The 25,852-nt window shown below is 47.2% G+C and overlaps 1 protein-coding gene across 1 annotated transcript in view; it reads right to left on the bottom strand.

Annotated features, from left to right (window-relative positions):
* The window catches only part of atf6 (activating transcription factor 6), a 440,428-nt gene that overhangs the window by 412,573 nt on the left and 2,003 nt on the right, over positions 1-25,852 (bottom strand). Inside the window, exon 2 of the mRNA XM_038795101.1 lies at positions 5,832-5,896. Coding sequence (XP_038651029.1) covers positions 5,832-5,896 — 65 coding nt within the window. The remainder of the gene's footprint in view (positions 1-5,831; positions 5,897-25,852) is intronic.

Here is a 25,852-nt window from a genome sequence, read left to right as displayed (position 1 = left end):
GACAGACAATATAAAATGAACGGTACAATTCTAAAGGTTTTGCAAGGACAGGAAATCCTGGGGATACAGGAGGACAAGTGACGGTGGTCAGGCAAGTTAAAACAGTTGTTAAGGCGGCTTATAGGATCCTTGGGATTATAAATAAAGGCATAGTATAAAAGCAAGGAAGTGATGCTGCACCTCTACAAATCATTGGTCAGACCACATTTCACTTCCTTGCTTTTATACTATGCCTTTATTTATAATCCCAAGGATCCTATAAGCCGCCTTAACAACTGTTTTAACTTGCCTGACCACCGTCACTTGTCTTCCTGTATCCCCAGGATTTCCTGCCCTTGCAAAACCTTTAGAATTGTACCGTTCATTTTATATTGTCTGTCTTTGTTCTTCCCATCAAAATGTATCATTCACACTTCTCCACACTAAATTTAATCTGCCTGAGCTCACTGGGCTAAATCGCTGGCTTTTAAAGCAGACCAAGCAGGACAGCAGCACGGTTCGATTCCCGTACCAGCCTCCCCGGACAGACACCGGAATGTGGCGACTAGGGGCTTTTCACAGTAACTTCATTGAAGCCTACTCGTGACAATAAGCGATTTTCATTTCATTTCATTTCATTTTTCATTGCATTTCATTTGGAATAGTGTGTTCAGTTCTGGGCACTTTAAGGGAGGATGTTAAAACACAAGAAAGTGTCCTTCTCTGTTCATTTAGCTATATTTCATGTGCTTGGAGAGTAAGGAATGAGGAATTGAGGAATTTTAGATACAAGAAAAGATATGGAAATTGGGCTTGTTTCCCCTTAGAGCAGAGAAGATGAAGAGGTGACCATATCGAGGTGTTCAAAATGATGAACAATTTTGATAGGGTAAAGATGATATTCTGTTTCCACTAGTTGGTAAGTCAGTGACTAGAGGTTCCAATTTCAAGATGGTCAGCAAGAGATCTAGGAATGTTGAGCTGCCGAGGAGTAGCGAGTTTAGATAGATGCAGATGCGGGACTTTGCACAAAACGGGTGGCAGACATTCCCCAAGCCACTGGAGTACACGTTGCTGGAGCAACCACTGCTTCCTGATTGGGAGGGTAGGGTTGGGGATGTACAGGAGTGGTTGGGGGAACACGGCAGGACACAGGTTTGGGGGGGGGGGGACTGTACAAACTTTGAATTATGCTTTGTTGGACTGTGTATTTTGTTGATGTTGTGTATGTTTGAAATAAAATATCTCTTTAAAAAAGAGCAAGGAGTGAGATGAGGAGAAACCTGTTGACTTAGTTGTTGGGATTTGGAATGCGCTGCCTGGGAGAGTGATGGAGGCGGATTCCACAGGAGCTTTCTAAAGAGAGCTAGATATATATTTGAAAGTGATGGAGGGCTACGGAGATAGGGCTGGAAATTGGGACTAGCTAGGTAGCTCTTTTGGGAGGAAGGAAACCTGAAAATCCACGAGGTTGGGACAAGACCAGAACATGAGCGCGTGGTTAGCCATACCTCGTGAACAGCGCTCGCATCTGTCCTCCACCCCTGCAAAGAAATGACTCAAACTAGACTTGGTCAGGAACCCTAAAATCTACCTTAAGTTGAATTAAATCAAGCCTCATGCAGGAGACATGGAGTTCACCCTGCAAAGGGACCCACTCCACACCTCATCATCTAATATGGGCCCCAACTCCTCCTCCCACCTAGCCTTAACCCCTCCTCTGACACCGAATCTTCCTACAAAATTTGTCTATAAATACCAGAAGTGCTCCTTTCCTCCGACCCTGCGAGCTAAATAACCCTCTCCATGAAATGCTGTTGGGCAAATTGATGGGATTGAAGGCTGTTAAATCTCCTGGGCCTGATAATCTACTCCCAGGGTACTTACGAAAGTGGTTCTAGAAATAGTGGATTTATTGGCGTCACCTTCCAGGATTCTATGGACTCTGCAACAGTTCCCAGAGATTGGAGGGTAGCTACTGTAACTCCACTATTTAAAAAGGGGCATAAAGAGAAAACAGGGAATTATAGGCCAATAAGCACGGTAGCATTGTGGATAGATAGCACAATCACTTCACAGCTCCAGGGTCCCAGGTTCGATTCCGGCTTGGGTCACTGTCTGTGCGGAGTCTGCACATCCTCCCCGTGTGTGTGTGGGTTTCCTCCGGGTGCTCCGGCTTCCTCCCACAGTCCAAAGATGTGCGGGTTAGGTGGATTGTCCATGATAAATTGCCCTTAGTGTCCAAAATTGCCCTTAGTGTTGGGTGGGGTTACTGAGTTATGGGGATAGGGTGGAGGTGTTGACCTTGGGTAGGGGGTAGGGTGCTCTTTCCAAGAGCCAGTGCAGACTCGATGGGCCGAATGGCCTCCTTCTGCACTGTAAATTCTATGTAAGCCGTACGTCAGTGGTAGGGAAAATTCTAGAATCCATTATCAAAGATTTTATAAAAGGCAGTGGCAGGATCAAACAGAGTCAGCATGGATTATGAAGGGAAAATCATGCTTGACAATTCGACTGGAATTCTTCGAGGATGTAACTAGTAGAGTTGATGAGTTGTTGTTTATGTCGGAGCCGCTCGAATGTATAGGTAGGATCATGTGTATAAGCTAAATGTCGGGGAAAGTGAGATATTTCTGGTGAATGGGCTGGGGCGAGGGGCCAATCTAAGGGAGTTGCCATTCAAGGTAGCTAGGATAGGTTCAGGTATTTGGAGAGTCAGGTGATGAGGGAATGGGCTACGATGCACAGGTGGAATTTAACAATGTTGGTGGAGGAGATATGGAGGGATTTTATTGGGAGATAGGACACATTCCACCTGACACTGGCAGAGGGGTGCTGGTGATAAAGATGAATGTGCTGCCAAGGTTCCTGTTTGTTTCACAGACCCTCTCAATATCTCACCAAAGGCCTTCTTCCGGTAATTGGAGACAGTGTTTCGGAGTTTGTATGGACAGGGAAGGAGTCTGTATGCGTGGGAAGGGCCCTGCTACAGAGGTAGAAAGGGGGGCTAGCTCGGCGTATGTGGAGAAGGTGGGGCAATGGGGTGCGGCAGGGGGGCAGAGTGAATCAAGATGGAGAAGGAGTCCTGGAGGGGTTCCAGCCTGAGGGCAACGGTGACTGCGCCGCTGCCACTAGCTCCAGAAGTGTACGAGGAGCCCACTGGTACAGTCGACGCTCAGAGTGTGGAATCAGCTGTTGGAGGAGATGTTGGTGCTGACTCCAATGTGTGGGAACCACAGGTTTAAGCTGGAGGAGATGGATGGGATGTACAGGAAGTGGGGGGAGGCGGGGTTGGTGAGGGCGAGGGACTTGTACTTGGAAGAGAAGTTTGCAGGTCTGGATAAGGTGCAGGAGAGGTTTGAGTTGCCATGGGGGAGTGAGTTTAGATATTTGGAGATGAGGGACTTTGTGTGAAAGAAGTGTAGGGCGTTTCCCAAAGTACACCTAATTGGAGCAACGGCTGCACGCCGGATGAGTTGGGAGAGCAGGATTGGGGATATTTTCACAAATGGTTGGGGGAGCAGGTGGTGAGCTCAAAAAAAGGGAGGTGTTGGAAGGGGGGGCGGTGGAATAGGCTGGGGACTGTGGTGCGAGGTGATGTGTGAGGATGAGCTTGATTCAGTTCAAGGTGGTGCACAGGGTACATATGACCCGGGTGAGGATGAGTGGATTCTTCCAAGGGGTGGTCGACGAGTGTCAGAAGTGTGGGCGAGGATCGGCAAATCATACACACATGTTCTGGGGTTGTGAGATACTGGGAAGCAGTGTTTGGGACCTGTCTAAAATTGTAGGGGTGGAGGTTAGGCCGGACCCAATGTTGGTGATCTTTGTGATATCGGTATTGCTGGAGCTGCTGGAGGGGCAGGGAGGCAATGCTGTGGCTTTCGCCTCTTTAATTGCCCGGCGAAGGACCTTGCTCAATGAGAGGTCGGATACGCTGCCGGGGGTGGTGGCCTGGCTGGGGGACTTGTACAATTTTCTCTGGTTGGAAAAGATTAAATGTGAGATGAAGGTGTCAGAAAGGGCTTAGAGATGGGTTGTCCCTGGCAATGTTTGAGGAACTGTTCGTCGTGGGGAGTTGGGGAGTAGGGTGCAGGGAGAAAATTGTATGAACTGTGGACAGTGAGTTTGTGGAGTGTTTCTGTTGTTGCTTTTTTTTTTTAAAAACACATGTTTGAAACAAAATACATTTAAAAAAAGAAAATGGATTGGCATACAGGAAACAAGGAGTAGGAATTAACTGGTCTTTTACAAATTGACAGGCAGTGACCAGTGGGGCACCACAGGGATAGGTGCTGGGACTCTAGATGTTCACAATATATATTAAAGGATTTAGATGAGGGAACGAAATGCGCAAGACCTCCATATTTACAGATGACAAAGTTGGTTGGGAGGGTGAGCTGTGAGGAGGATGCAAAGATCCTTCAGTGTGATTTGGACAAGTTGAGCAAGTGGTCAAATGAATGGCAGATGCAGGATAATTTGGATAAATGTGAGGTTGTCCATTTTGGTTGCAAATGAGGGAAGGCAGATTATTTGAATAGCCACAAATTAAGAGAGAGGAATGTGCAATGAGACCTGGGTGTCCTGGCACACAAGTCACTGAAAGTAAGCATGCAGGTACAGCAGGCGGTAAGAAAGGCAAATGGCATGTTGGCTTTCATAACGACAGGATTCGAGTACAGGAGCTGGGATGTCTTGCTGCAATTATACAGGGCCTTGGTGCGGCCACATCTGGAATATTGTGTGCAGTTTTGATCTCCTTGTCTGAGGAAGGATGTTTTTTTCTATAGAGGGAGTACGGTGAACTTTTACCAAACTGATTCCCGGCTTGGCAAGATGGATGTGTGAGGAGAGATGTGTCAGGGGCTGGTTTAGTACAGGGCTAAATAGCTGGCTTTTAAAGCAAACCGAGCAGGCCAAGCAGCGCGGGTTCAATTCCCGTACCAGCCTCCCCGAACAGGCGCATGAATGTGACGACTAGGGGCTTTTCACAGTAACTTTATTGAAGCCTACTTGTGACAATAAGCGATTTTCATTTCAGATTGAGTCGGTTAGGATTGTATTCGCTGGAGTTCAGAAGAATGAAGGGGGATCTCATAGAAACCTATAAAATTGTAACAGGACTAGACAAGGGAGATGCAAGAAGGATGTTCCTGATGGTGAGGGTGTCCAGAACCAGGGGTCACAGTCTGAGGATAAGGGGTAGACCAATCAGGACAGAGATGAGAAGTTTCTTCACCCAGAGAGTGGTGAGTCTGTGGAATTCGTGACCACAGGAAGTAGTTGAGGCCAAAACATTGGATGTTTTCTTTTTCTATATATATAAATTTAGAGTACCCAATTATTTTTTTCCAATTAAAGGGCAATTTAGCATGGTCAATCCACCTAACCTGCACATCTTTGGATTGTGGGGGTGAAATCCACACAGACACAGGGAGAATGTGCAAACTCCACACGGATAGGGCGGGGATCGAACCCGGGTCCTCATCTCCATAGGCAGCAGTGCTAACCACTGTGCCACTGTGCCGCCCTGCACTGCAGGTTTTCAAGAGGCAGTTAGATACAGAACTTGGGGCGAAGAGGATCAAAGGAAATGGGGGGGGGGGGGGGGATTAAACTATCGAGTTGGATGATCATAATGAATGGCAGAGCACGCTCGAAGTCGCCGAATGATCTCCTCCCACTCCTATGTTCTATGTTTCTGGTTACTTACCTTCCACCAGCCAAAGCAATTTCTCCCAAACTACTCAATCAAACAAAGAAATGCTCTCTGCACTGACTGAACACCCCAACATCAACGCAACTGATGTGCTGCTAAAATAAAAAGGGATAATTCGTGGAATACTTACAAAAGGATTTTTCAAAGTCTCGAGCACATCACTGGAATCAGTCAGTTCTTCAAACAATAACGATTCTACAGGAAACAAAGCAAAAGTCATACCCGAGGCCGGAATGTGGAATGGATATTTCTACAAAATAGAACTCTCTGGATCATTTGCAGCAATTATAACAATGTGTAGCAGAGGATGGCTCAGATACAAACTGCAAGAGTTCAGCTTCGGCTGTACAGCGATCTGAAGGTTGTAACCCTGCCTTAAATTCACCCAACGCTATCTGACATTAATCAAAAAATTACTATGATTCCTCCTCTCACTGCAAACTTTACCCCCTGAATAGTGATGATCCTGCTCGATATTTATCCAAAACAAATCACTAAAACAGATTATTTGGTCATGAACAGTGTTGTTTGTGGAACCAGGCTCTGGGAAAAAAGGGCTGTCTTTTTCTTACATTATAAGTGATGACACTTCGGAGAGTTTCCAGTGGCGGTATGTAGGCAGAAGGTAGCTCCCACTAGGATACTATATTTTTAGTCCTTTCCGCCCAATTGTTGGGGGTATATTTGCTTAAAATTTCTATTGAGTGATGGTATAAGGTGCCCACATAAGATAAATGCCTGAAATACAAGGGGAAAGAAAGTTGAAGGAAGAACTTTGTTGATTGAGTCGGAGGCTTCTTTCTCAGGGCTCTTCAGTCGAGAAAACGGCGGAGGCTGCTCCTGCGATTCCAGACACTCCACGAACAGCCGAGATACTTGCCGGCATCTTGGCACCAGAATTTGAGAAGCAAAGGCGAGTTGTGGCCGAGGACCTCCGTAAATCAATGGGAGATGCCCTGGCTCCCATTCGGTCGGCATTGGAGAAGCATTCACAAGCGTTCACTTCCTCCAGCACTGACTGATGCACAGTAACAGCAGTGTGTACCATCTACTAGATGCACTGCAGGAACGCACCAAGACTCCTTAGGCAGGACCTTCCAAACCCACACACCACTGCCATTTGGAAGGATAAGGGCAGCAGATGCATGGGAAATCCGCCCCCTGGAAGTTTCACTCGCCACCCTGACTTGGAAATATATCATCGTTCGTTCACTATCGCTGGGTCAAAATCCTGGAACTCGTTCCCCAGTAGCAGAGTGCCCACACCAAAGGGCTGCAGTGGTTCAAGAAGGCAGCTTGCCACCACCTTCTGATGGGCAATTAGCAATGGGCAATAAATTCTGGCCAAGCCAGCAAACCCCACATCGTGCAAAAAAAATAATAGAATCATGTAATCCCTACAGTATCGAAGGAGGCCAGTTTGGCCCATCAAGTCTACATCGACCCTTTGAAAAAGTACTCAACCTGCACCCACTTCCGCACCCTATCCCCATGACCCCACTTAACCTGCACATCTTTGGGGCACTTTAGGGCAATTTAGCCCAGCCAATCTACCTAACCTGCACATCTTTTCTGGACTGTGGGAGGAAACACACACCAACACAGGGAGAACATACAAACTCCACACAGTCACCCAAGGCCGGAATTGAATCAGAGTCCCTGGCGTTGCGAGGCACCAGTGCTAACCATTGTGCACTGTGCCGGCCCATAATAATGAATTTTTATTACCCCAGAAAAATCTGTCAGCTGAGTAGCATTTCACAAAATATGTAAATTCAAATTATGATCCATCTCCTGCTGCATTTGGAAATAAAATTCAGTGCTGCAGCCACCATTAATATCCTGCACAAACTTTATGCACGTAATGTAGACAGACATCCCAAGTTGCTTAAGGAGTATGTTGGGATCTACCAGTATTAAAACTGTCTTCAACCATGCAAGTTCGTAATCATAGAGCCCGACAGTGCAGAAGGAGGCCTTTTGGTCCATTTAGTCTACACCGACCCTCTGGAAAAACACTCCACCCAAGCCCATCCCAATAACCTCTTACCCTAACCAACGCATCCCTGGATACTAACAGGCAAATTAGCATGACCAATCCACCTAACTTGCACACTGGACTGTGGGAGAAAACCAGAGCACCCGGAGGAAACCCACGCAGACACGGGGAGAAAGTGCAAACTCCGAGAGATACCCAAAGCCTGAATTGAACCTGTGTCCTTGTGCTGTGAGGCAACAGTGCTGACCATTTGTCACCGTGTCACCCAATCTCTGCGTTGCGGTGGAAACAAAAGAAGCAAATTTGTAAAAAAGGAACAATGATTATTTCAGCTCATTCTCTGCTGTAGTGGGAGGAAATACCAGAGATATAAAGTAGAGAATGAGCACCCTCTGCTGGAAGGGGGTGGACAAACTTTATAGCAGCTATATTCCCAGACAATCCAGAATAACTTGCATTTATGCAGCACCTTGGTCATGGACAAACATCACAAGGTGTTTCACAGAAGTTTGATTGTACAAAAACTGACACCAAGCAATCGAATGAGATAGTCGGAGGGGTTACCAAAAACGTATTCAGAGATGAATTTTAAGGATAGCCTTAAAGAGAAACAGAGGTGCAGAGGTTTGGTCAGAGAATTTCAGAGCGTCGGGCTTGGGTGGCTGAAGACAAAGACTGAGGCGAGGCAAGTGGAGGATGCACAAATGGCCAGAATTGGAAGAACACACAGTTCTTGGAGGGTTGTGCGAGATTTACAGAGATAAGGGGCCAGGTCACGAAGTGACTTTAACACAAGGATGAGAATTTTCAACATGAGGCACTGAGGGATGAAAAATTACTGTAGGTCAGCGAGCAGTGTTGCTGGCCAAAAAGAAGCTGAAGTTTATGGAGTGTGGAAGATGGGAAGCCAGTCAAGAGTGCATTTGAATAGTTGAGTCTGGAGTAAACAAAAACATGAGTGGAGGATACAATCACAGTTGGGATGAGACTGAGAGAGAAAGAGATAGAGGTGACATAATCAAGTGAAAATTGATCATCTTTATCATGAAGAGGATTTGAAATTCGAAGCTGAGCTTTGGACCAACAAGCCATTGAGATTGCAAATGGCGGATTTCAATGCAAGACAATGGCCAGTGAGGGTTATGTGTTCGTTTTTTTTTTAATTCATTTACGTGATGTGGGTGTCGCTGTTTAGGCCAGCATTTATTGCCCATCCCTAGTTGCCGTTCAGAAGGTGGTGGTGAGCTGACTTCTTGAAACGCTTCAGTCCTTTCGGTGTAGGTACATCCACTGTGCTGTTAGGGAGGGAGTTCCAGGATTTTGTCACAGTAACAGCGAATGGGCGGCGCTTTATTTCAAAGTCAGGATGGTGAGTGACGTGGAGGGGAACCTCCAGATGGTGGACTCCCAGGTATCTGCTACTCTTGTCCTTCTAGACCAGGGGTGGGCAAACTTTTCCGTGCAAGGGCCACATTCAGAAATTCACAATTTTAAAGGGCCGCATAGTATATTAAGTAAAATAATTACTTCACCCGGTTATGATTCTGGGCGCCTCATACAGAACATAGAACATAGAACAGTACAGCACAGAACAGGCCCTTCGGCCCTCGATGTTGTGCCGAGCAATGATCACCCTACTCAAGTCAACGTATCCACCCTATACCAGTAAGTAACCCAACAGTCCCCCCCCCCCCCCCCCCCCCAATTAACCTTAAAAAAAAAAATTTTTTTTTTTTTAATTTTTTTTTATTTAAAATTTTTTTTATTTTTTTTTAATGACTTGGTGGGCCGCATAAAGACCTTTGGCGGGCCGCATGCGGCCCGCGGGCCGTAGTTTGCCCACCCCTGTTCTAGACGGTACTGGTTGTGGGTTTGGAAGGTTCTCTCGAAGGAACCTTGGTGAGTTACTGCAGTGCATCTTGTAGGTGGTACACAAAGCTGCCATTGTTCATCGGTGGGAGAGGGTTTCAATGTTTGTGGAAGGAGGAGTAATCAAGTGAGCTGCTTTGTAAACGGCTGTGAAAACAGCTAAAAGCCTGTCGGGGAGTAGAAAGGTCACCACGGGGTCACCAAGGAAAATGGAGGCTGGAGCACCAGGGGAGGCCGCATTGCTTACGGCTGAAGAAATAACTACGGTGATGGCTGCGGAATTCGAAAGGCAGTTTACAAAATACATGGAGGCAATGAGGAAGGAGATGAGGGAGGTTTTGAGTGTGCTGGTGGAGGAGGCGATTTCCCCGGTGACAACGGCGTTGGTGAGCGCAGTGGCGGAGGTACGGGAGCAAGGGGAGGCGCTGAAGGAAGTGGAGGAGACATTATTGCAGCACGGTGATCAACTTACCTTGATGGGGAAGGAGATGTGGAAGGTGATGGAGATTAACAAGGATGTGCAAGGAAAAATGGAAGACCTGGAAGACAGATCCAGGCGACAGAATTTGAGGATTGTGGGGCTGCCCGAAGGAGTTGAAGGGCCGAGGCCGACTGAGTATTTTGCTGCGATGCTGGCAAAACTATTGGGGGAGGGGGAGGATCCCTCCCGATATGAACTGGATCGGGCTCATCGGTCGTGGAGGCCTGTACCAAAGGCGAGTGAGCCGCCAAGAGTAGTGACTCTGTGTTTTCATAGGTACAGTGTGAAGGAGAAGGTCCTGTGCTGGGCCAAGCAGAAGCAGGTGGTGCAGTGGGCTGGAGCTGGTATACGTGTATACCAGGACTTTACGGTGGAGTTAGCGAGGAGGCGGGTTGCTTTCAATCGGATGAAGAGAGCACTGTACATTAGCAAGGTGCAGTGCGGCATTGTATATCCAGCGAAGCTGAGGGTGACTTACAAGTTCAAGGACTTGTGTTTTGGAACGGCAGAGGCAGCGGAGGAGTTTGCGAAGGCAGAAGGACTGTGGCAGAACTGAGAAATTGAGAAATGGCCATGTGCCGATGTAACCTCATGACTGTATTTTCTTTTTTTTTGTTTGTTTGTTTCACTGCGTGCGGGTGTATGAGCTAAAGGAGCCGGTGTTGTATATATTTGGACAAGGGAAGTGATAGGACTTTCACTCAAGGTGAGGGCTCTTTGGGGTGCCATAGCCCGTCGACTTCCCGCCCCAGGCCAGCACCCCCTGCCCGACCCAGTCCCCACAGCGACAACACCTCACCTCTGTCCCCCCAGCCCCCACCAGCTCCTTCCTGACCATACCAGCAGCAACCGGTATTCCCCTTTCCCCCCCTCCCTTCCCCCCCAGGCTAGGAACCCTCCCAGCCGCGAACCGTCCTCCATTGTACTTCCGTGGGTCAGCTAACTTCTGCTGACCCCGGAAACTCCAGCCAATAACCCGACCCCTCCCAAAGTGGGATCATCCCCCAATAGACTCCTATTTATTGACTACAGCTCCACCTTCAACATCATAATCCCTGCCAAGATCATAGCAAAGCTCCAAAACCTAGGACTTGGCTCCTCACTGCAACTGGATCCTCAACTTTCTGACCCGCAGACCACAATCAGTAAGAATAAACAACACCTCCTCCACAATAGTATTCAATACCGGAGCCCTGCAAGGTTGCTTTCTTCGCCCCCTACTATATTCCCTGCACAGACACGACTGCCTGGCAAAATTTGGTTCCAACTCCATCTACAAGTTTGCTGACAATACAACCATAGTGTGCCGGATCTCGAATAACGACGAGTCGGAACACAGGAGGGAGATTGAGAACCTAGTGGAGTGGTGTAACGACAACAATCTCTCCCTCAGCAAAACTAAAGAGCTGGTCATTGACGTCAGGAAGCAAAGTACTGTACACACCCGTCAGCATCAATGGGGCCGAGGTGGAGATGGTTAACAGCTTAAAATTCCCCGGGGTGCACCCGAGCGTAATCAAAGATCCCTCCCACCATGCCTACACACTCTTCCAACTTCTTCCATCGGGCAGGAGATACAAAAGTCTGAGAACACGCACGAACAGATTCAAAAACAGCTTCTTCCCCGCTGTTACCAGACTCCGAAACCTCTTATTGACTTACCTGATTAATACTACACTCCTGGACGCAGAAAAGGCCTTTGACAGAGTCGAATGGAAATACCTCATAGAGGTACTGGAGCGGTTCGGGCTTGGAACAGTGTTCACCGCTTGGGTAAAGCTCCTATACAACGCTCCCATGGCGAGCGTACGGACCAACAATACCAACTCCCAATACTTCCAGCTGCACAGGGGCACCAGACAAGGATGCCCACTGTCCCCGCTGCTGTTCGCACTAGCAATCGAACCGCTAGCAATCGCGCTCAGGGCAGCAAAAAATTGGAGGGGGATCCGAAGGGGAGGCAGAGAGCACAGAGTCTCACTCAATGCAGATGACCTGCTCCTCTACATCTCGGACCCACAGAGCAGCATGAACGGAATCATTGCACTCCTGAAAGAGTTTGGAGCCTTCTCGGGCTACAAACTCAACATGAGCAAAAGCGAGATCTTCCCAGTACACCCGCAAGGGGTTATAGGGGCTGCCGTTCAAACAAGCCAGACACAAATTCCGCTACCTGGGGATCCAAATAGCCCATGACTGGAAAGGGATCCACAAATGGAACCTCACCAGTCTGACGGAGGAAGTAAAAAAGGACCTGCAAAATGGAACACACTCCCACTCTCCCTCGCGGGGAGAGTCCAGACGATCAAAATGAACGTACTGCCCAGGTTCCTCTTCCTGTTTAGATCCATTCCGATCTACATCCCCAAGGCCTTTTTCAAAGCGCTGGACAAACTAATCATTGCATTCATATGGGGGGGGTATAAATGCTAGAATCCCAAAGAAGGTCCTACAAAAAGCAAAATCCAGGGGGGGGCTAGCTTTCCGAAACCTACAATTCTACCACTGGGCGGCAACAGCCGAGCGAGTAAGGGGATAGATCCAGGAGCCAGAGGCCAAGAGGGTGCGCGCGGAGGAGGCCTCCTGCATGGGGACCTCCCTCCGGGCCCTCGCCACGGCAGCACTCCCATCCCCACTCAAAAAACACTCCAGCAGCCCAGTGGTGACAGCCACCCTCCAATCCTGGAAGCAACTGCGGCAGCAATTTGGCCTGACCAAAATGTCGGACAAGGCTCCCATCTGCAACAACCATAGGTTCACACCAGCACTGACTGACGCCACCTTCAAAAGGTGGAGGCAGGACGGAGGGATACTGACAGTCAGGGACCTATAAACGGACGGCAGGATCGCAACACTGGACGAACTGACAGAGAAATTTCGGCTAGCCAGGGGGAACGAGCTACGGTATCTGCAGCTCAAAAACTTCTTACGAAAGGAGACAAGGACGTACCCACAACCGCCACGACAGACACTACTGGAAGACCTACTGGACGCAAGTATCCTAGATAAAGGGAACTGTAGCGACATGCATGACCGACTGGTAGAAAGGGCCGACACTGTACTGGACGCAACAAGAAAGAAATGGGAGGATGACCTGGGGATTGAGATAGGGTGGGGTCTCTGGAGCGAAGCACTGCACAGGGTCAACACCACCGCCACGTGCGCAAGGCTCAGCCTGACGCAACTAAAAGTGGTACATAGAGCCCACTTAACAGTTCTTCCCGGAGGTGGAGGACAGATGTGAACGGTGCCAAAGAGGCCCGGCCAACCACGCCCACATGTTCTGGTCTTGCCCCAGACTTGTGGAGTACTGGACAGCCTTCTTCGAGGCTATGTCCAAAGTGGTGGGGGTGAGGGTGGAGCCATGCCCGATAGTGGCGGTCTTCGGGGTTTCAGACCAGCCAGATCTATTCCTGGGGAAGAGGGCGGACGCCCTTGCCTTTGCCTCCATGATCGCCCGCCGTAGAATCCTGTTTGGCTGGCGGTCAGCAGCACCACCCAGAGCTGCAGACTGGCTGTCCGACCTCTCGGAATCTCTCTCACTGGGCTAAATCGCTGGCTTTTAAAGCAGGCCAAGCAGGCCAGCAGCACGGTTCAATTCCCGTATCAGCCTCCCCGGACAGGCGCCGGAATGTGGCGACTAGGGGCTTTTCACAGTAACTTCATTGAAGCCTACTCGTGACAATAAGCGATTTTCATTTCATTTCAAATGGAGAAATTCTTTGTTTTCATGGTTTTATGCTTATTTCTTTTTCTTGTTAATTTATTGCTTTTATATTGGAGGGGAGGGGTTACTGTTTTTCTCTGTTGTGATAAAATTTGTTGATGAAAACTTGAATAAAAATTATTTCAAAAAAATATTTTTTTTAAAATAGAGCTAGGCACCGTGGGGGGGGGGGGGGGGGTGTAGGGGGTGAGTGCTTCATTGGGATGGGGTGGGAAGACTGGGTCGCGTGGGGTAATGTCTATTTAATTGTTATTCGATATTCTCTTTTTACACTATGCTAATATTCACTCTAGTTAGTTTTGTTAGTATTGTTATTACTGTTCTTTTACGAAAAATTCTGCAAAACCTGAATAAAAATACTTTTTTTTTAAAATACTGCACTCCTGTATGCTTCACCCGATGCTGTTTTCTATGTATTTACCTGTGGATCTTGTGTTGCCCTATTATGTATTGTATTTTTATTTTATTTTTGTTTCATGTACTGAAAGATCTGTTTGAGTGCTCGCAGTAAAATACTTCTCACTGCACCTCAGCACACGTGCCAATAAACAAATCCATCCATCAATCCAGGAAAGTGGAGAGTATTCCATTACACTCCTGACTTGTGCCATGTAGATGGGTTTTTTTTTAAATTTTATTCTCCTTTTTTACATTTTCTCCCAAATTTACACCCAACAATAAACAATAATCAGTAACAAATGTCATGTCAATCCCCATATCAATAACATCGATCCCATCCTCCCACCAAACCCCAAATGAACAAATGACAAAAAGGAATCAGGAATCACCCATAGTCACCATTAACACATACAGTCCCCCTCCCCCCAACCCTCCCAGTCCCCAACCCCCCCAATGTTCGATGTGATCCAATTCTTGAAAGTGCATAATGAATAACGCCCATAAATTGTAGAACCCCTCCATCCTTTGACCTGTTCAAGCATCAAGGTTTCCAGCAGGTCCCCCTGCCATGACAGGACAGAGGGTGGAGAGGTTGATCTCCACCCTAACAGGATCCGCCTTCGGGCGATCAACGAGGCGAAGACTACAACATCTGTCTCCATGCCCATTTCCAACCCCGGCTGGTCCGAAACCCCAAATATGGCCTTCCAGGGGCCGGGGTCAAGTTTCATGTGCACCACTTTAGAGATTACCCTAAACACCTCCTTCCAGTAATCCTCCACTTTGGAAAGGACCAAAACATATGAAAGTGGTTTGCGGGGCCTCCCCCCGCAAAGTTCACACACATCTTCTACCCCCTTAAAGAGTTGGCTCATCCCGGCCTTGTGAGGTGCAGGTGCGCTCTGTGCACCTCTTTCAGCTGCATCAGCATCAACCTCGCACACGAGGTGGAAGCATTCGCCCTCCAGAGCACCTCACACCAGAACCCCTCCTCCATACTCTCTCCCAACTCTTCCTCCCACTTTGCCTTGATCCCTTCTCCTCCTCCAAAATAGCCCCGTAAACCGCCGATACTACCCCCTTCTCCAGTCCCCCTGTCGTCAGCCCCTCCTCCAGCAATGTACCATATCCACCCAATGCAAAGCATGATCTGACATTGTAATTGCCGAGTATTCCGACCCCTTAACCCCAGCCAACAAAGCCTTCCCCACCACAAAAAAGTCGATCCGCCAATATACCTTATGGACTGCTGAGAAAAACGAGTACTCCCGCTCCATCGGGTGCAGAAACCTCCAAGGGTCCACCCCCCCCCCCCCCATTTCCACCATTAGCCCAGCTAACGCCTTTGCGCCCCCCCCCCCTCCCCCCCGATGGGACCAGTGAGTGCGGCCGTGACCTGTCCAACCTTGGCTCCTGCATCAAGTTCCAGCCCCCCCTCCACTGTCAGTTTGTGTGTGTCCAAGTCAGGGATGGCCCCAAACACCTTCTTTGCGAATCCCACATCGTCCCAATTGAGGCCATATACACTTAACAGCGCCACTAATCTCCCCTCCAGCTAATCACATATCTACCCCCTTGATCTGCCACCACCTTCTCCATCTGGAAGCATACTCTTTTACTGACCATTACCGCTACCCCTCGAGCCCTTCCGTCAAGTCCAGAGTGAAACACCTCACTAACCCAGCCCTTTTTAAGTCTCACCTGGTCCTTCACCCTCAAGTGAGTCTCCAGCGGCATTGCTACATCGGCTGTCAAACTTTTAAGATGCGCAAGCACCCTTGACTGGACCTCCTAAACCCCTCAAGTACATCTTTTAGTATCCTAATTCCTTTCTCCTCCCATCTCTGAAAATTTCCATCCCACTTCCCTGGCTCAAATCTATCATTCTCCCGAATCGGCATATCCACTGACCCTGCCCCCAACCCGAAGCTCTATCGAAACTGCCTACAAATTCTCAACAAAGCTCTTACTACCGGACTCCGAGTATCTCCCTGGAGCCGTCAGGAGCGGCGCTGTCGCTAGCGCCTTCAATCCCGACCCTCTACTCAAACTCTCCTCCATTCTGACCCATTGGGAGTCAACCACTCTGACCCAGCTCCATACCTTCTCCACATTCGCCGCCCAGTAATAATACATCAGGTTCGGAAGACCCAAACCCCCTGCCTGCCTTCCTCCCTGCAGTAGCACTTTTTAAACTCTTGCCACCTTCCCTCCCCATATCAATCATGCCTTATAGATGGTTGACAGGCTTTGGGGGATCAAGAGATGAACTACTCGCCGTAGAGGTCAGAGCCTTTGACTTGCCCTGGTAGCCACGGTATTAATGTGGCTCGTCCTGTTCAGTTTCTGATCGATGGTAACTCCAGGATATTGATTGTGGGGAAGTCATCAATGGTAATGCCATTGAATGTCAAGGGGCAATGTTTAGATCCTGTCTTGTAGCAAATGGTCATTGCCTGGCACTTGAGTGGTTCGGATGTAACTTGCCACTTGTCAGCCCAACCCTGGATATTGTCCAGGTCTTGCTGTAGGGTTACAACTCAATGATCAAAGTCTTTCCCTTGTAGTGCAAGCTGACATTTTCACCTGCCAGGTGGATAAAATGTGTTACAGAACACACATCGCTCATTACATTTCCAAAAAGCACGTAATGATACAACTGCAAGCAATGGCAAATCCACAGTTTTCTCACCAGCTCAGAATAAAAGACCACCATTGCAACAGGAACTCATTTCTCTCATGGGCTCCATCCCTCAAATCTGACAATCTTATTGTCCATCGCCAAATTTATCTAGCTGCAGAGAGGATTGAACCCACATTATCCAGAACGTTTGTCGAGATCTACCATGCAGACCTAGTGGCACTTGCGATGAAATGTTCCTGCAATTGGCACCCTTTCAGGCAGCATGGGAGCACAGTGGTTTGCACTGTTGCTTCACAGAGTCAGGGACCCGGGTTCGATTCCCAGCTTGGGTCACTGTCTGTGCGGAATCTGCACGTTCTCCCCGTGTCTGGGTGGGTTTCCACCGGGTGCTCCGGTTTCCTCCCACAAGTCCCGAAAGACGTGCTATTAGGTGAATTGGGCATTCTGAATTCTCTCTCTGTGTACCCGAACAGGTGCCGTAGCGTGGCAACTGGGGGATTTTCACAGTAACTTCATTGCAGTGTTAATGTAAGCCTACTTCTGACACTAATAAAGATTTATTTACAGTACCCAATTATTTTTTCCAATTAAAGGGCAATTTAGCGGGGCCAATCCAGCTACCCTATACATCTATAACAATAATCTCTATTGTCACAAGTAGCCTTATATTTACACTGCAATGAAGTTACTGTGAAAAGCCACTAGTCGCTACATTATGGCGCATATTCGGGAAAACTGAGGTAGAATTCAGAATATCCAATTCACCTAACAGCACGTCTTTCGGGACTTGTGGGAGGAAACCAGAGCACCTGGAGGAAACTCATGCAGACACAGGGAGAACGTGCAGACTCCACACAGACAGTGACCTGGACCGGGATCGAACCCAGGTCCTCGGTGTGGTGAGGCAGCAGTGCTAACCACTGCGCCACCATGCCACCCTAGATTATTATAATAATCTCCACACAAGACCAACTGGGTCATATATGCATACCTCTCAAGTTTTCAGTTCTTTCATTTTAGGAATCAAAGTGAAGTTTATTTATTGATTTGGTTTGGGGCAATATTAAAACCTTAAATTGGATAACAGCCCTTTTGACAAAAAATCTTTTGTTCTTTCTGTTGGTACTGCCCTGTTCTCCTCTCATGAAAGGTTGGCCCAATTGCCCGAATCACTCGAGAAAAACAACTGTCTGGAACTATGAAATTGGATCACACGCTTAACTTGTATTTAGTAACAATTAATATTTATATGACACTTTTTATCAAGATGGAAAGTGAAGTCGTTGATTCGGAGACGAGGGTGCTGATTGAGGGAACTGTGAAGATATGAGGCGAGTGGGCATCATGGTAGCATAGTGGTTAGCACGATTGCTTCACAGCTCCAGGGTCCCAGGTTCGATTCCCGGCTTGGGTCAATGTCTGTGCGGAGTCTGCATGTTCTCCCAGCGTGTGCGTGGGTTTCCTCCGGGTGCTCCGGGTTCCTCCCACAGTCCAAAGATGTGCAGGTTAGATGGATTGGCCATGCTAAATTGCCCTTAGTGTCCAAAATTGCCCTTGGTGTCCAAATTGCCCTTAGTGTTAGGTGGGTTTACTGGGTTATGGGGATAGGGTGGAGATGTGGGCCTGGGTAGGGTGCGCTTTCCAAGAGCCGGTGCAGACTCGATGGGCTGAATGGCCTCCTTCTGTACTGTAAATTCTATGATTCTATGAGTTGGCCTTGATGAGATTGGGGAGAGTTACTGAAAGGGATAACAGTGGATAGGCAATGGCAAACATTCAAGGAACGCATGGGAGAACTACAGCAACTGTTCATTCCTGTCTGGCACAAAAGCAAAATGGGTAAGAGGGCCAATCCATGGCTTACAAAGGAAATTAGAAATAGATCCAAGGGAGAAGCATACAGATTGGCCAAAAAAAAAATAGGTCTGAGGATTGGGAGCAGTTTAGAATTCAGCAATGAAGGACAAAGGGATTGGTTAAGAAGGGGAAAGTACAGTACGAAAGTAAGCGTGCAGGGAACATAAAGACTGACACTAAGAGCTTCTATAGATATGTGAAGAGAAAGAGATTGGTAAAGAGAAATGTAGGCCCCTTACAGACAGAAACAGGGAAATGCATAAGAAAGGACAAAGAAATGGTTGAACAATTGAATACATACTTTGGTTCTGTCTTCACAAGAGGACTAAAATCAGATACTAGAAATGTAGGAGAATGAAAGGTTTCGTGAGAGGGAAGAACTGAGGGAGACCAACATTAGTAGAGAAATTGTGCTGGGAAAATTGACGGGATTGAAGGGATAAATTCCCAGGGCCTGAGAATATGCATCCCAGAGTGCTTAAGGAGGTGGCTCTAAAAATAGTGGATGCATTGGTGGTCATCTTCTGGGATTCTATAGACTCTGGATCAGTCCCAGCAGATTGGAGGTTAGCCCACGTCACTCCAATATTCATAAAGAGGGTAGAGATAAAGCAGGGAATTATAGCCCAGTAAGCCTAACATCGGTAGTGGGTAAAATTCTTGAATCCATTATCAAGGACTTTATAGCGGAACATTTGGAAAGCAGTGGCAGGATCAGTCAGAGTCAGCATGGATTTATGAAGGGAAAATCATGCTTGAAAAATCTGTAGCAATTGTTTTGAAGATGTAACCAGTGCAGTTGACAAGTGGGTGCCAGTCAATGTGGTATATTTGGACTTTCAGAAGGCTTTTGACAAAGTCCCGCATAAGAGATTATTGTGCAAACTTAAAGCACATGGGATTGGGGGAAATATATTGAGGTGGATAGAAAACTGGTTGGCAGAGAGGAAACAAAGAGTAGGAATTAATGGGTCCTTTTCAAATTGACAGAGAGTAACTAGTGGGGTGCCACAGGGATCAGTGCTGGGACCCCAGCTATTCACTATATATAGTAATGATTTGGATGAGGGAGCAAAATGTAACATCTCAAAGTTCGCACATGACACCAAGTTAGATGTGAGGGTGAACTGTGACGAGGATGCAGGGATCCTTCAGCATGATCTGGACAGGTTGGGCGAGTGGGCAAATCAATGGCAGATGCAGTATAATGTGGATAAGTGTGAGGTTATTCACTTTGGAAACAAAAACAGGAAGGCAGATTACTACCCGAATGGTTGTAGATTGGGCGAGGGGAGTGTGCAGCAGGACCTGGGTGTCCTTGTGCACCAGTCGCTGAAGGTAAGCATGGAGGTGCAGCAGGCGGTAAAGAAAGCAAAGGCCAGTGGCAGGCTGGAAGATTGGGAAACTTTCAAACATGAACAAAGGGATGCTAAAAAAGCTACGGTAAATTACAAAAAAAAACAGCGCAGAATATCAAAAAGGACAACGGAAACTTCTGCAGGTACATAAAAGGGAAGAGAGTTGCTAAGGTGACTGTTAGTCCCTTGGAAGATGAAACTGGTGAGTTAATAGTGGGGAACACAGAAATGGCAGAGATGCTAAATCAATACTTTACCTCAGTTTTCACGGTGGAGGACACGAGTACCATTCCTATAGGAATGGGCAATTCAGAGGTAATAGAAAGGATGGAACTTGGAATAATCAGTATCAATAGGAAAACGGTGCTCAACAATCTCTTGGTATTGAGGGCAGACAGGTCCCTCCCCCCACCTGATGGCCTACATCCTAGGGTGTTAAAGGAAGTGACAGCAGAGATAGTGGATCGATTGGTTATAATATTCCAAAATTCCCTGGACACGGGATAAGTTCCAGTGGATTGGAAAAATGCAAACATAACGCCCTTATACAAAACAGAGGGAGTCGAAATGTGGGAAATTACAGACCTTGAGTTTAACATCTGTGGTTGGAAAATTATTCGAATCAATTATCAAGGAGGTAATATCAGGACATTTGGAAAGGCAACGCGCTATCCATCAGAGTCAGCATGGTTTTATGAAGGTCAAATAATGTTTGACTAATTTCTTAGACTTTTTCGAAGATGTAACAAGCAACGTGGATAATGGGAATCCTGTAGATGTAATATAGGACTTGCGGAAAGCATTTGATAAGGTGCCGCACAGAAGATTAATTCACAAGGTGAGATCACATGGAATTAGGGGTAACTTATTAGCTTGGATAGAAGACTGGCTGATGGACAGGAGACAGAGAGTCGTGATATATGGGTCTTTTTCTGGATTGCAAGATGTAGTGGGATGCCACAGAGTTCAGTCCTTGGGCCCCAGCTATTTACAATCTATATAAATGTCTTGGACACAGGGACAGAAGGTTCTATAGCCAAATTCGCAGATGACACAAAAGTAGGTGGGGCAGTAAGCTGCAATGAGAAAATAAGACCCTTACAAATGGATATCGATAGGTTAGGACAGTGGGCCAAAATATGGCAGATGGAGTTTAACGTGGATAAGTGTGAGCTCATGTATTGTGGTCAAAAAATGGAAAGGCAACTTATTACTAAATGGGGAGAGATTTTAGGGTGCTCTGATGCAGAGGTAACTGAGTGTCCTCGTACACGAGGTCACAGAAAACAAGCGTGCAGGTGCAGCAGATAATAAGGAAAGGAAATGGAACATTGACATTTATAGCAAAAGGAACTGAGTATAAAGGTAAGGAAGTATTGTAGAAACTAAACAGGGCATTGGTAAGACCACACCTTTAGTATTGTGCACAGTATTGGTCCCCTTATTTGAGGAAAGAAGTAGTGGCATTGGAGGCAGTTCATTAGATTGATTCCAGAGATGAGGGGTTGTCGTATGAGGAGAGATGGAACAGTTTTGGTCTATACTCTCCAGAGTTTAGATGAATGAGGGGAGATCAAATCGAGGTATACAAGATGCTAAAAGTATGGATAAAGTAGACGTGGAGCAGATGCTTCCTCTTGTGGGGCATTCTAAAACAAGAGGTCATAATCTTAGAATAAGAGGGAGCAAATTTAAAACAGATTTGAGGAGAAACTACTTTGCCCAAAGGGTTATGAATCTGCGGAATTCACTACCCCAGAGTGTGATGGATGCAGGGACAGTGAGTAAATTTAAAGAGGTGTTTGACAGATTTTTAATTGGTAATGGGTTGAAGAGTTATGGAGAATAGTCAGGACGATGCAGTTGTGGCCTTGATGGGATCAGCCATGATTACATTGAAGGTGTTTATGCTCGGGAGGCTAAATTGCCTACTCCAAGATCATGTGTTCACGGAAGAAGATGCTCTGGCTAATTTTGAAATCCAGCTCTTGGTCTGTAGCATTGTCGGTAACAGATGAGGAACATATCAGCCATGATAGAATGGCAGAGCAGACTCGATGGGCCGAATGGCCTAATTCTGTTCCTATATCTTTCGAACTTATGAAATAAGAATTGAACCAGGCGAAAGTAGGTTCTCCCAGCTGGACAACAGTAGAGGGGCAGAGGAGGAGGATGGTGTGATTAATCATGTCAACAGCTACAGACAGGTTGAGGAGGAAAAGGAATAGTCCATCTAAAGTGACAAAGGATGGCACCTGTAATTGTGTGAGAGCCATTTTGGTTGTGTTACAGGACCAAAAACATGACTGGAATGTCAGAAAAGTGGACAGTGGTGTTCCACAACTATTTGTGCTTTCAACGTAGGACTCAAAAACACAATTTGTACAAATGATACTAAATTGAAGGGATTCAATATGGAGGAGGACTGCAAGAAACTACAGGAGGACATGAATAAACTTGCAGAATGTATAAATAATCAGCATATGAAGTTCAAAACAGAGAAATGTGAGATATTACATTTGGTAGGAAAAATAAGCAGTTTACTTATGACTTGAAGATGCAAGTCTCGGTGTGGAACAGGATCAAAAGAATCTCAGAGTACAAATACATCAATCACTAAAAATTGGGTCATGTTAGAAAGGCCATAAAAACACAAATCAAGCACCAAGTTTTATTTCCGAGGAGATAGATTTGCAAAGGAGGGAAGTTATTCTCAACACTTACCAAACCTTGGTTAAACTGCACTACAGTGTGGACCCTATATTATAAAAAATATATAGAAATGCTGGAGAGAAAGCGGAGAAGATTTACTAGGATGATACCAGAAATGTGCGAGTATATATTTCAGGAAAGGATTAACAGGCTGGGTCCCTCCTCTCTTGAAAAACGAAGACTGAGGGATGGCCTACCTGAGGTCTTTAAAATTATGAAAAGTTTGGAGAGAGTGGAGACAGAGAGAATGTTCCCTCTTGTGGGAAGAACATATCAGAGCCACCAATACGAGATAGTCACCAAAAAATCCAATAGGGAATTCAGAAGGAATTTCCTTCCCCAAAGAATAGTGAAAATGTGGAATATGCAACCACAGGGAGTGGTTGAAGTGAATAGTATAAATGCATTTAAGGTTAAGTAGAACAAGCATATGAGGGAGCAGGGAATAGGTGTACGGGTGAAAGGTTTTGAAGAGGAACAATTAGAGGAGGATTCGGTGGAGCACAAACACCAACATGGGTTGGATGGGCCGAACGGCCTGTTAATGTGCCATACATCTTATGTAAGATTTGCATTTGGGAAGTTCAACCTCCCAAGACACTTCACGTGAATAGTCAGATAAAATACTGTCACCATGTCACATCAGGGGTTTCCAGGACAGGTGGCTAAAAACTTGGTCAAAAAGGTGGGTGTTAAGATAGACTTAGAAAAGGAATCTAACAGCTTAAAGCCTAGGCAGTTGAAGGCACAGCTGTCAATAGTAGAAGATAACATTTATACATTACATGAGGTTGGACCTCATCAACTGTTTGCAGCATTAACTAGCATTCCAGTACATAAGCATGGGTTGCCACTTTAAGAAACTTGATAGTCTTGTGTAATTGCAAGTCTCCCATCCTGGAACAAAATCACTCCGTACGGAATAAATGAGCAATGACAAAATATCAGTCAATTACACTCTAAAATGCTTAATGTTTAAAAAGGTGGGAAATAAATGAGACTCATTCGCAAAATTGAAGCACAAACAGCAAGGGTCCCAACATTAACTGGGCACAGGCTTCCAGTCAAAAAAACACCCCCTCATCCATCACCCTCTGCTTCCTGCCACTCAACCAATTTTGGATCCAATTTGCCAAATTTCCTTGGGTCCCATGGGCTCTTACGTTCGCTATCAGTCTCCCATGTGGGACCTTATCAAAAGCCTTGCTGAAGTCAAATATATTTCCCTCATCTACATATTTGGCCATCTCTTCGAAAAACTCAATCAAGTTGGTTGGACATGGCCTCCCCTTAACAAAACCATGTTTTTTTTAAGAAAACATTTTATTGAGGCATTTATAATTTTAACATTCTAAACAACAGAGCAATCCAACACACACAAAAACCCCATAATGACATACACAACTTCCCCCGTCCTAACTCCGAGCCACCCATAGACAAGATTCCCTGCCCTTGGGCGAAATTCTCCCATCGGGAGACTAAGTGCCGATGCCAGAGTGTTTCACTCCAGCGTCGGAGGCCGCTCCTCACCCCCTATTCTCCCACCCCCAGGGGGCTAGGAGCGGCGACGCGTCAATTACGCGCGCCGGGCCTTGACGCCGCGTGAAAGCGGCGCCGCGTAAATGACGTCACTCGCGCATGCGCAGGTTGGCCGGCCCAACCCGCACATGCGTGGTTGCCATCCTCCCCGCGGGCGTCCCGCAAGACATGGAGGATTGATCTTGCAGGGCGACGGAGGAAAAGAGTGCGTCCTTTAGAGACGCCGACCCGCCAATCGGTGGGCACCGATCACGGGCCAGACCCTGACTGAGCCTCGATCCTCCCTCCCCCCCCCCCCCCCCACCCCCCCAAACAGGCCGCACACGCAGCATTCGCGCACTGTTCACGCCGGCAGCGACCAGGTGTGGTTGGCGCCGGCGTGAACCCGTCGGATTGGGCAGGCCGCCCGGCCCATTCGGGACGGAGAATCGCCGCTCGCCTGCTAAAAACGCGAGCGCCAATTCTCCGAGCGGCCTGTCGTGAAACGCGGCATGCCGTTTTGGGGGGGTGGGAGAATCGCATGCGGGTGCCAGGGCCATGTGGCGGGAATCGCCCGGCACTCCCGCGATTCTCCCACCCGACGTGGGGGGTCGGAGAATTGCGCCCTTTATTTTTCACTTCCATGCCTCCCTAGCCCCTCCCCCTCCTGCTGACGGTCAATTTTCCTTGAAGAAGTCGATGAACAACTGCCACCTCCGAGCAAACCCCTGTAATGAACCCCTTACGGCAAACTTAATCTTCTCTAGCCGAAGAAACCCTGCCATGTCACTGACCCACACCCCTAACTTGGGAGGCTCCGAGTCCCTCCATCCCAGCAAAATCCGTCTCCGGACCACCAGGGAGGCAAAGGCCAAAACTTCAGCCTCTCTCCCCCACCGGGCTCCCGGATCTTCCGACACTCCAAATATTGGCATCTCTGGACTCGGGAGTCACCCTCCATTCAGAACCTCTGACGTGACATCTGAAAATCCCTGCCAGAATCCCCGAAGCCCCAGACACGCCCAAAAACAAAACCATGTTGACTCTTCTTGATTAATCCCTGCCTCTCCAAGTGCAGGGTCCCTCATAAGAGAACCTCATCCCTCATAACATCACTAAGGAGTAAGTTCTGGGGAAACTAAAAGGTCTGAAGGTGGATAAAATCATCTGGACCAGATGGACTACATCTCAGGGTTCTACAGGAGAAAGCTGAGGAGATTGTGGAGGCATTGGTGGTGATCTTTCAGAAATTACTGGAGGCAGGGTGGGTCCCAGCGGACTGGAGAGTGGCTAATGTAACACCCCTGTTTAAGAAGGGAGGAAAGCAGGAGATGGAAAATTATAGGCCAGCTAGCCTGACTTGGTCATTGTAAGATTTTAGCGTCCATTATTGAAGTTGAGATTGCGGAGTACTTGGAAGTGCATGATAAAACAGGACTGAATCAGCACAACTTCGTGAAGGGGAACTCATGTCTGACAAATCTATCAAGAGTTCTTTGAGGAGGTAACAAGGAAGTTCGACAAAGGAGAACCAGTGGATGTGATCTGTTTAGATTTCTAGACGGCCTTTGACAAGGTGCCATATAG

This window comes from Scyliorhinus canicula, chromosome 4 (genome assembly GCF_902713615.1).
Source record: "Scyliorhinus canicula chromosome 4, sScyCan1.1, whole genome shotgun sequence".
Lineage (NCBI taxonomy): Eukaryota > Metazoa > Chordata > Chondrichthyes > Carcharhiniformes > Scyliorhinidae > Scyliorhinus > Scyliorhinus canicula.
Note: the sequence above shows the minus strand (reverse complement) of the source record. Positions and strands in the feature narration are given on the sequence as shown.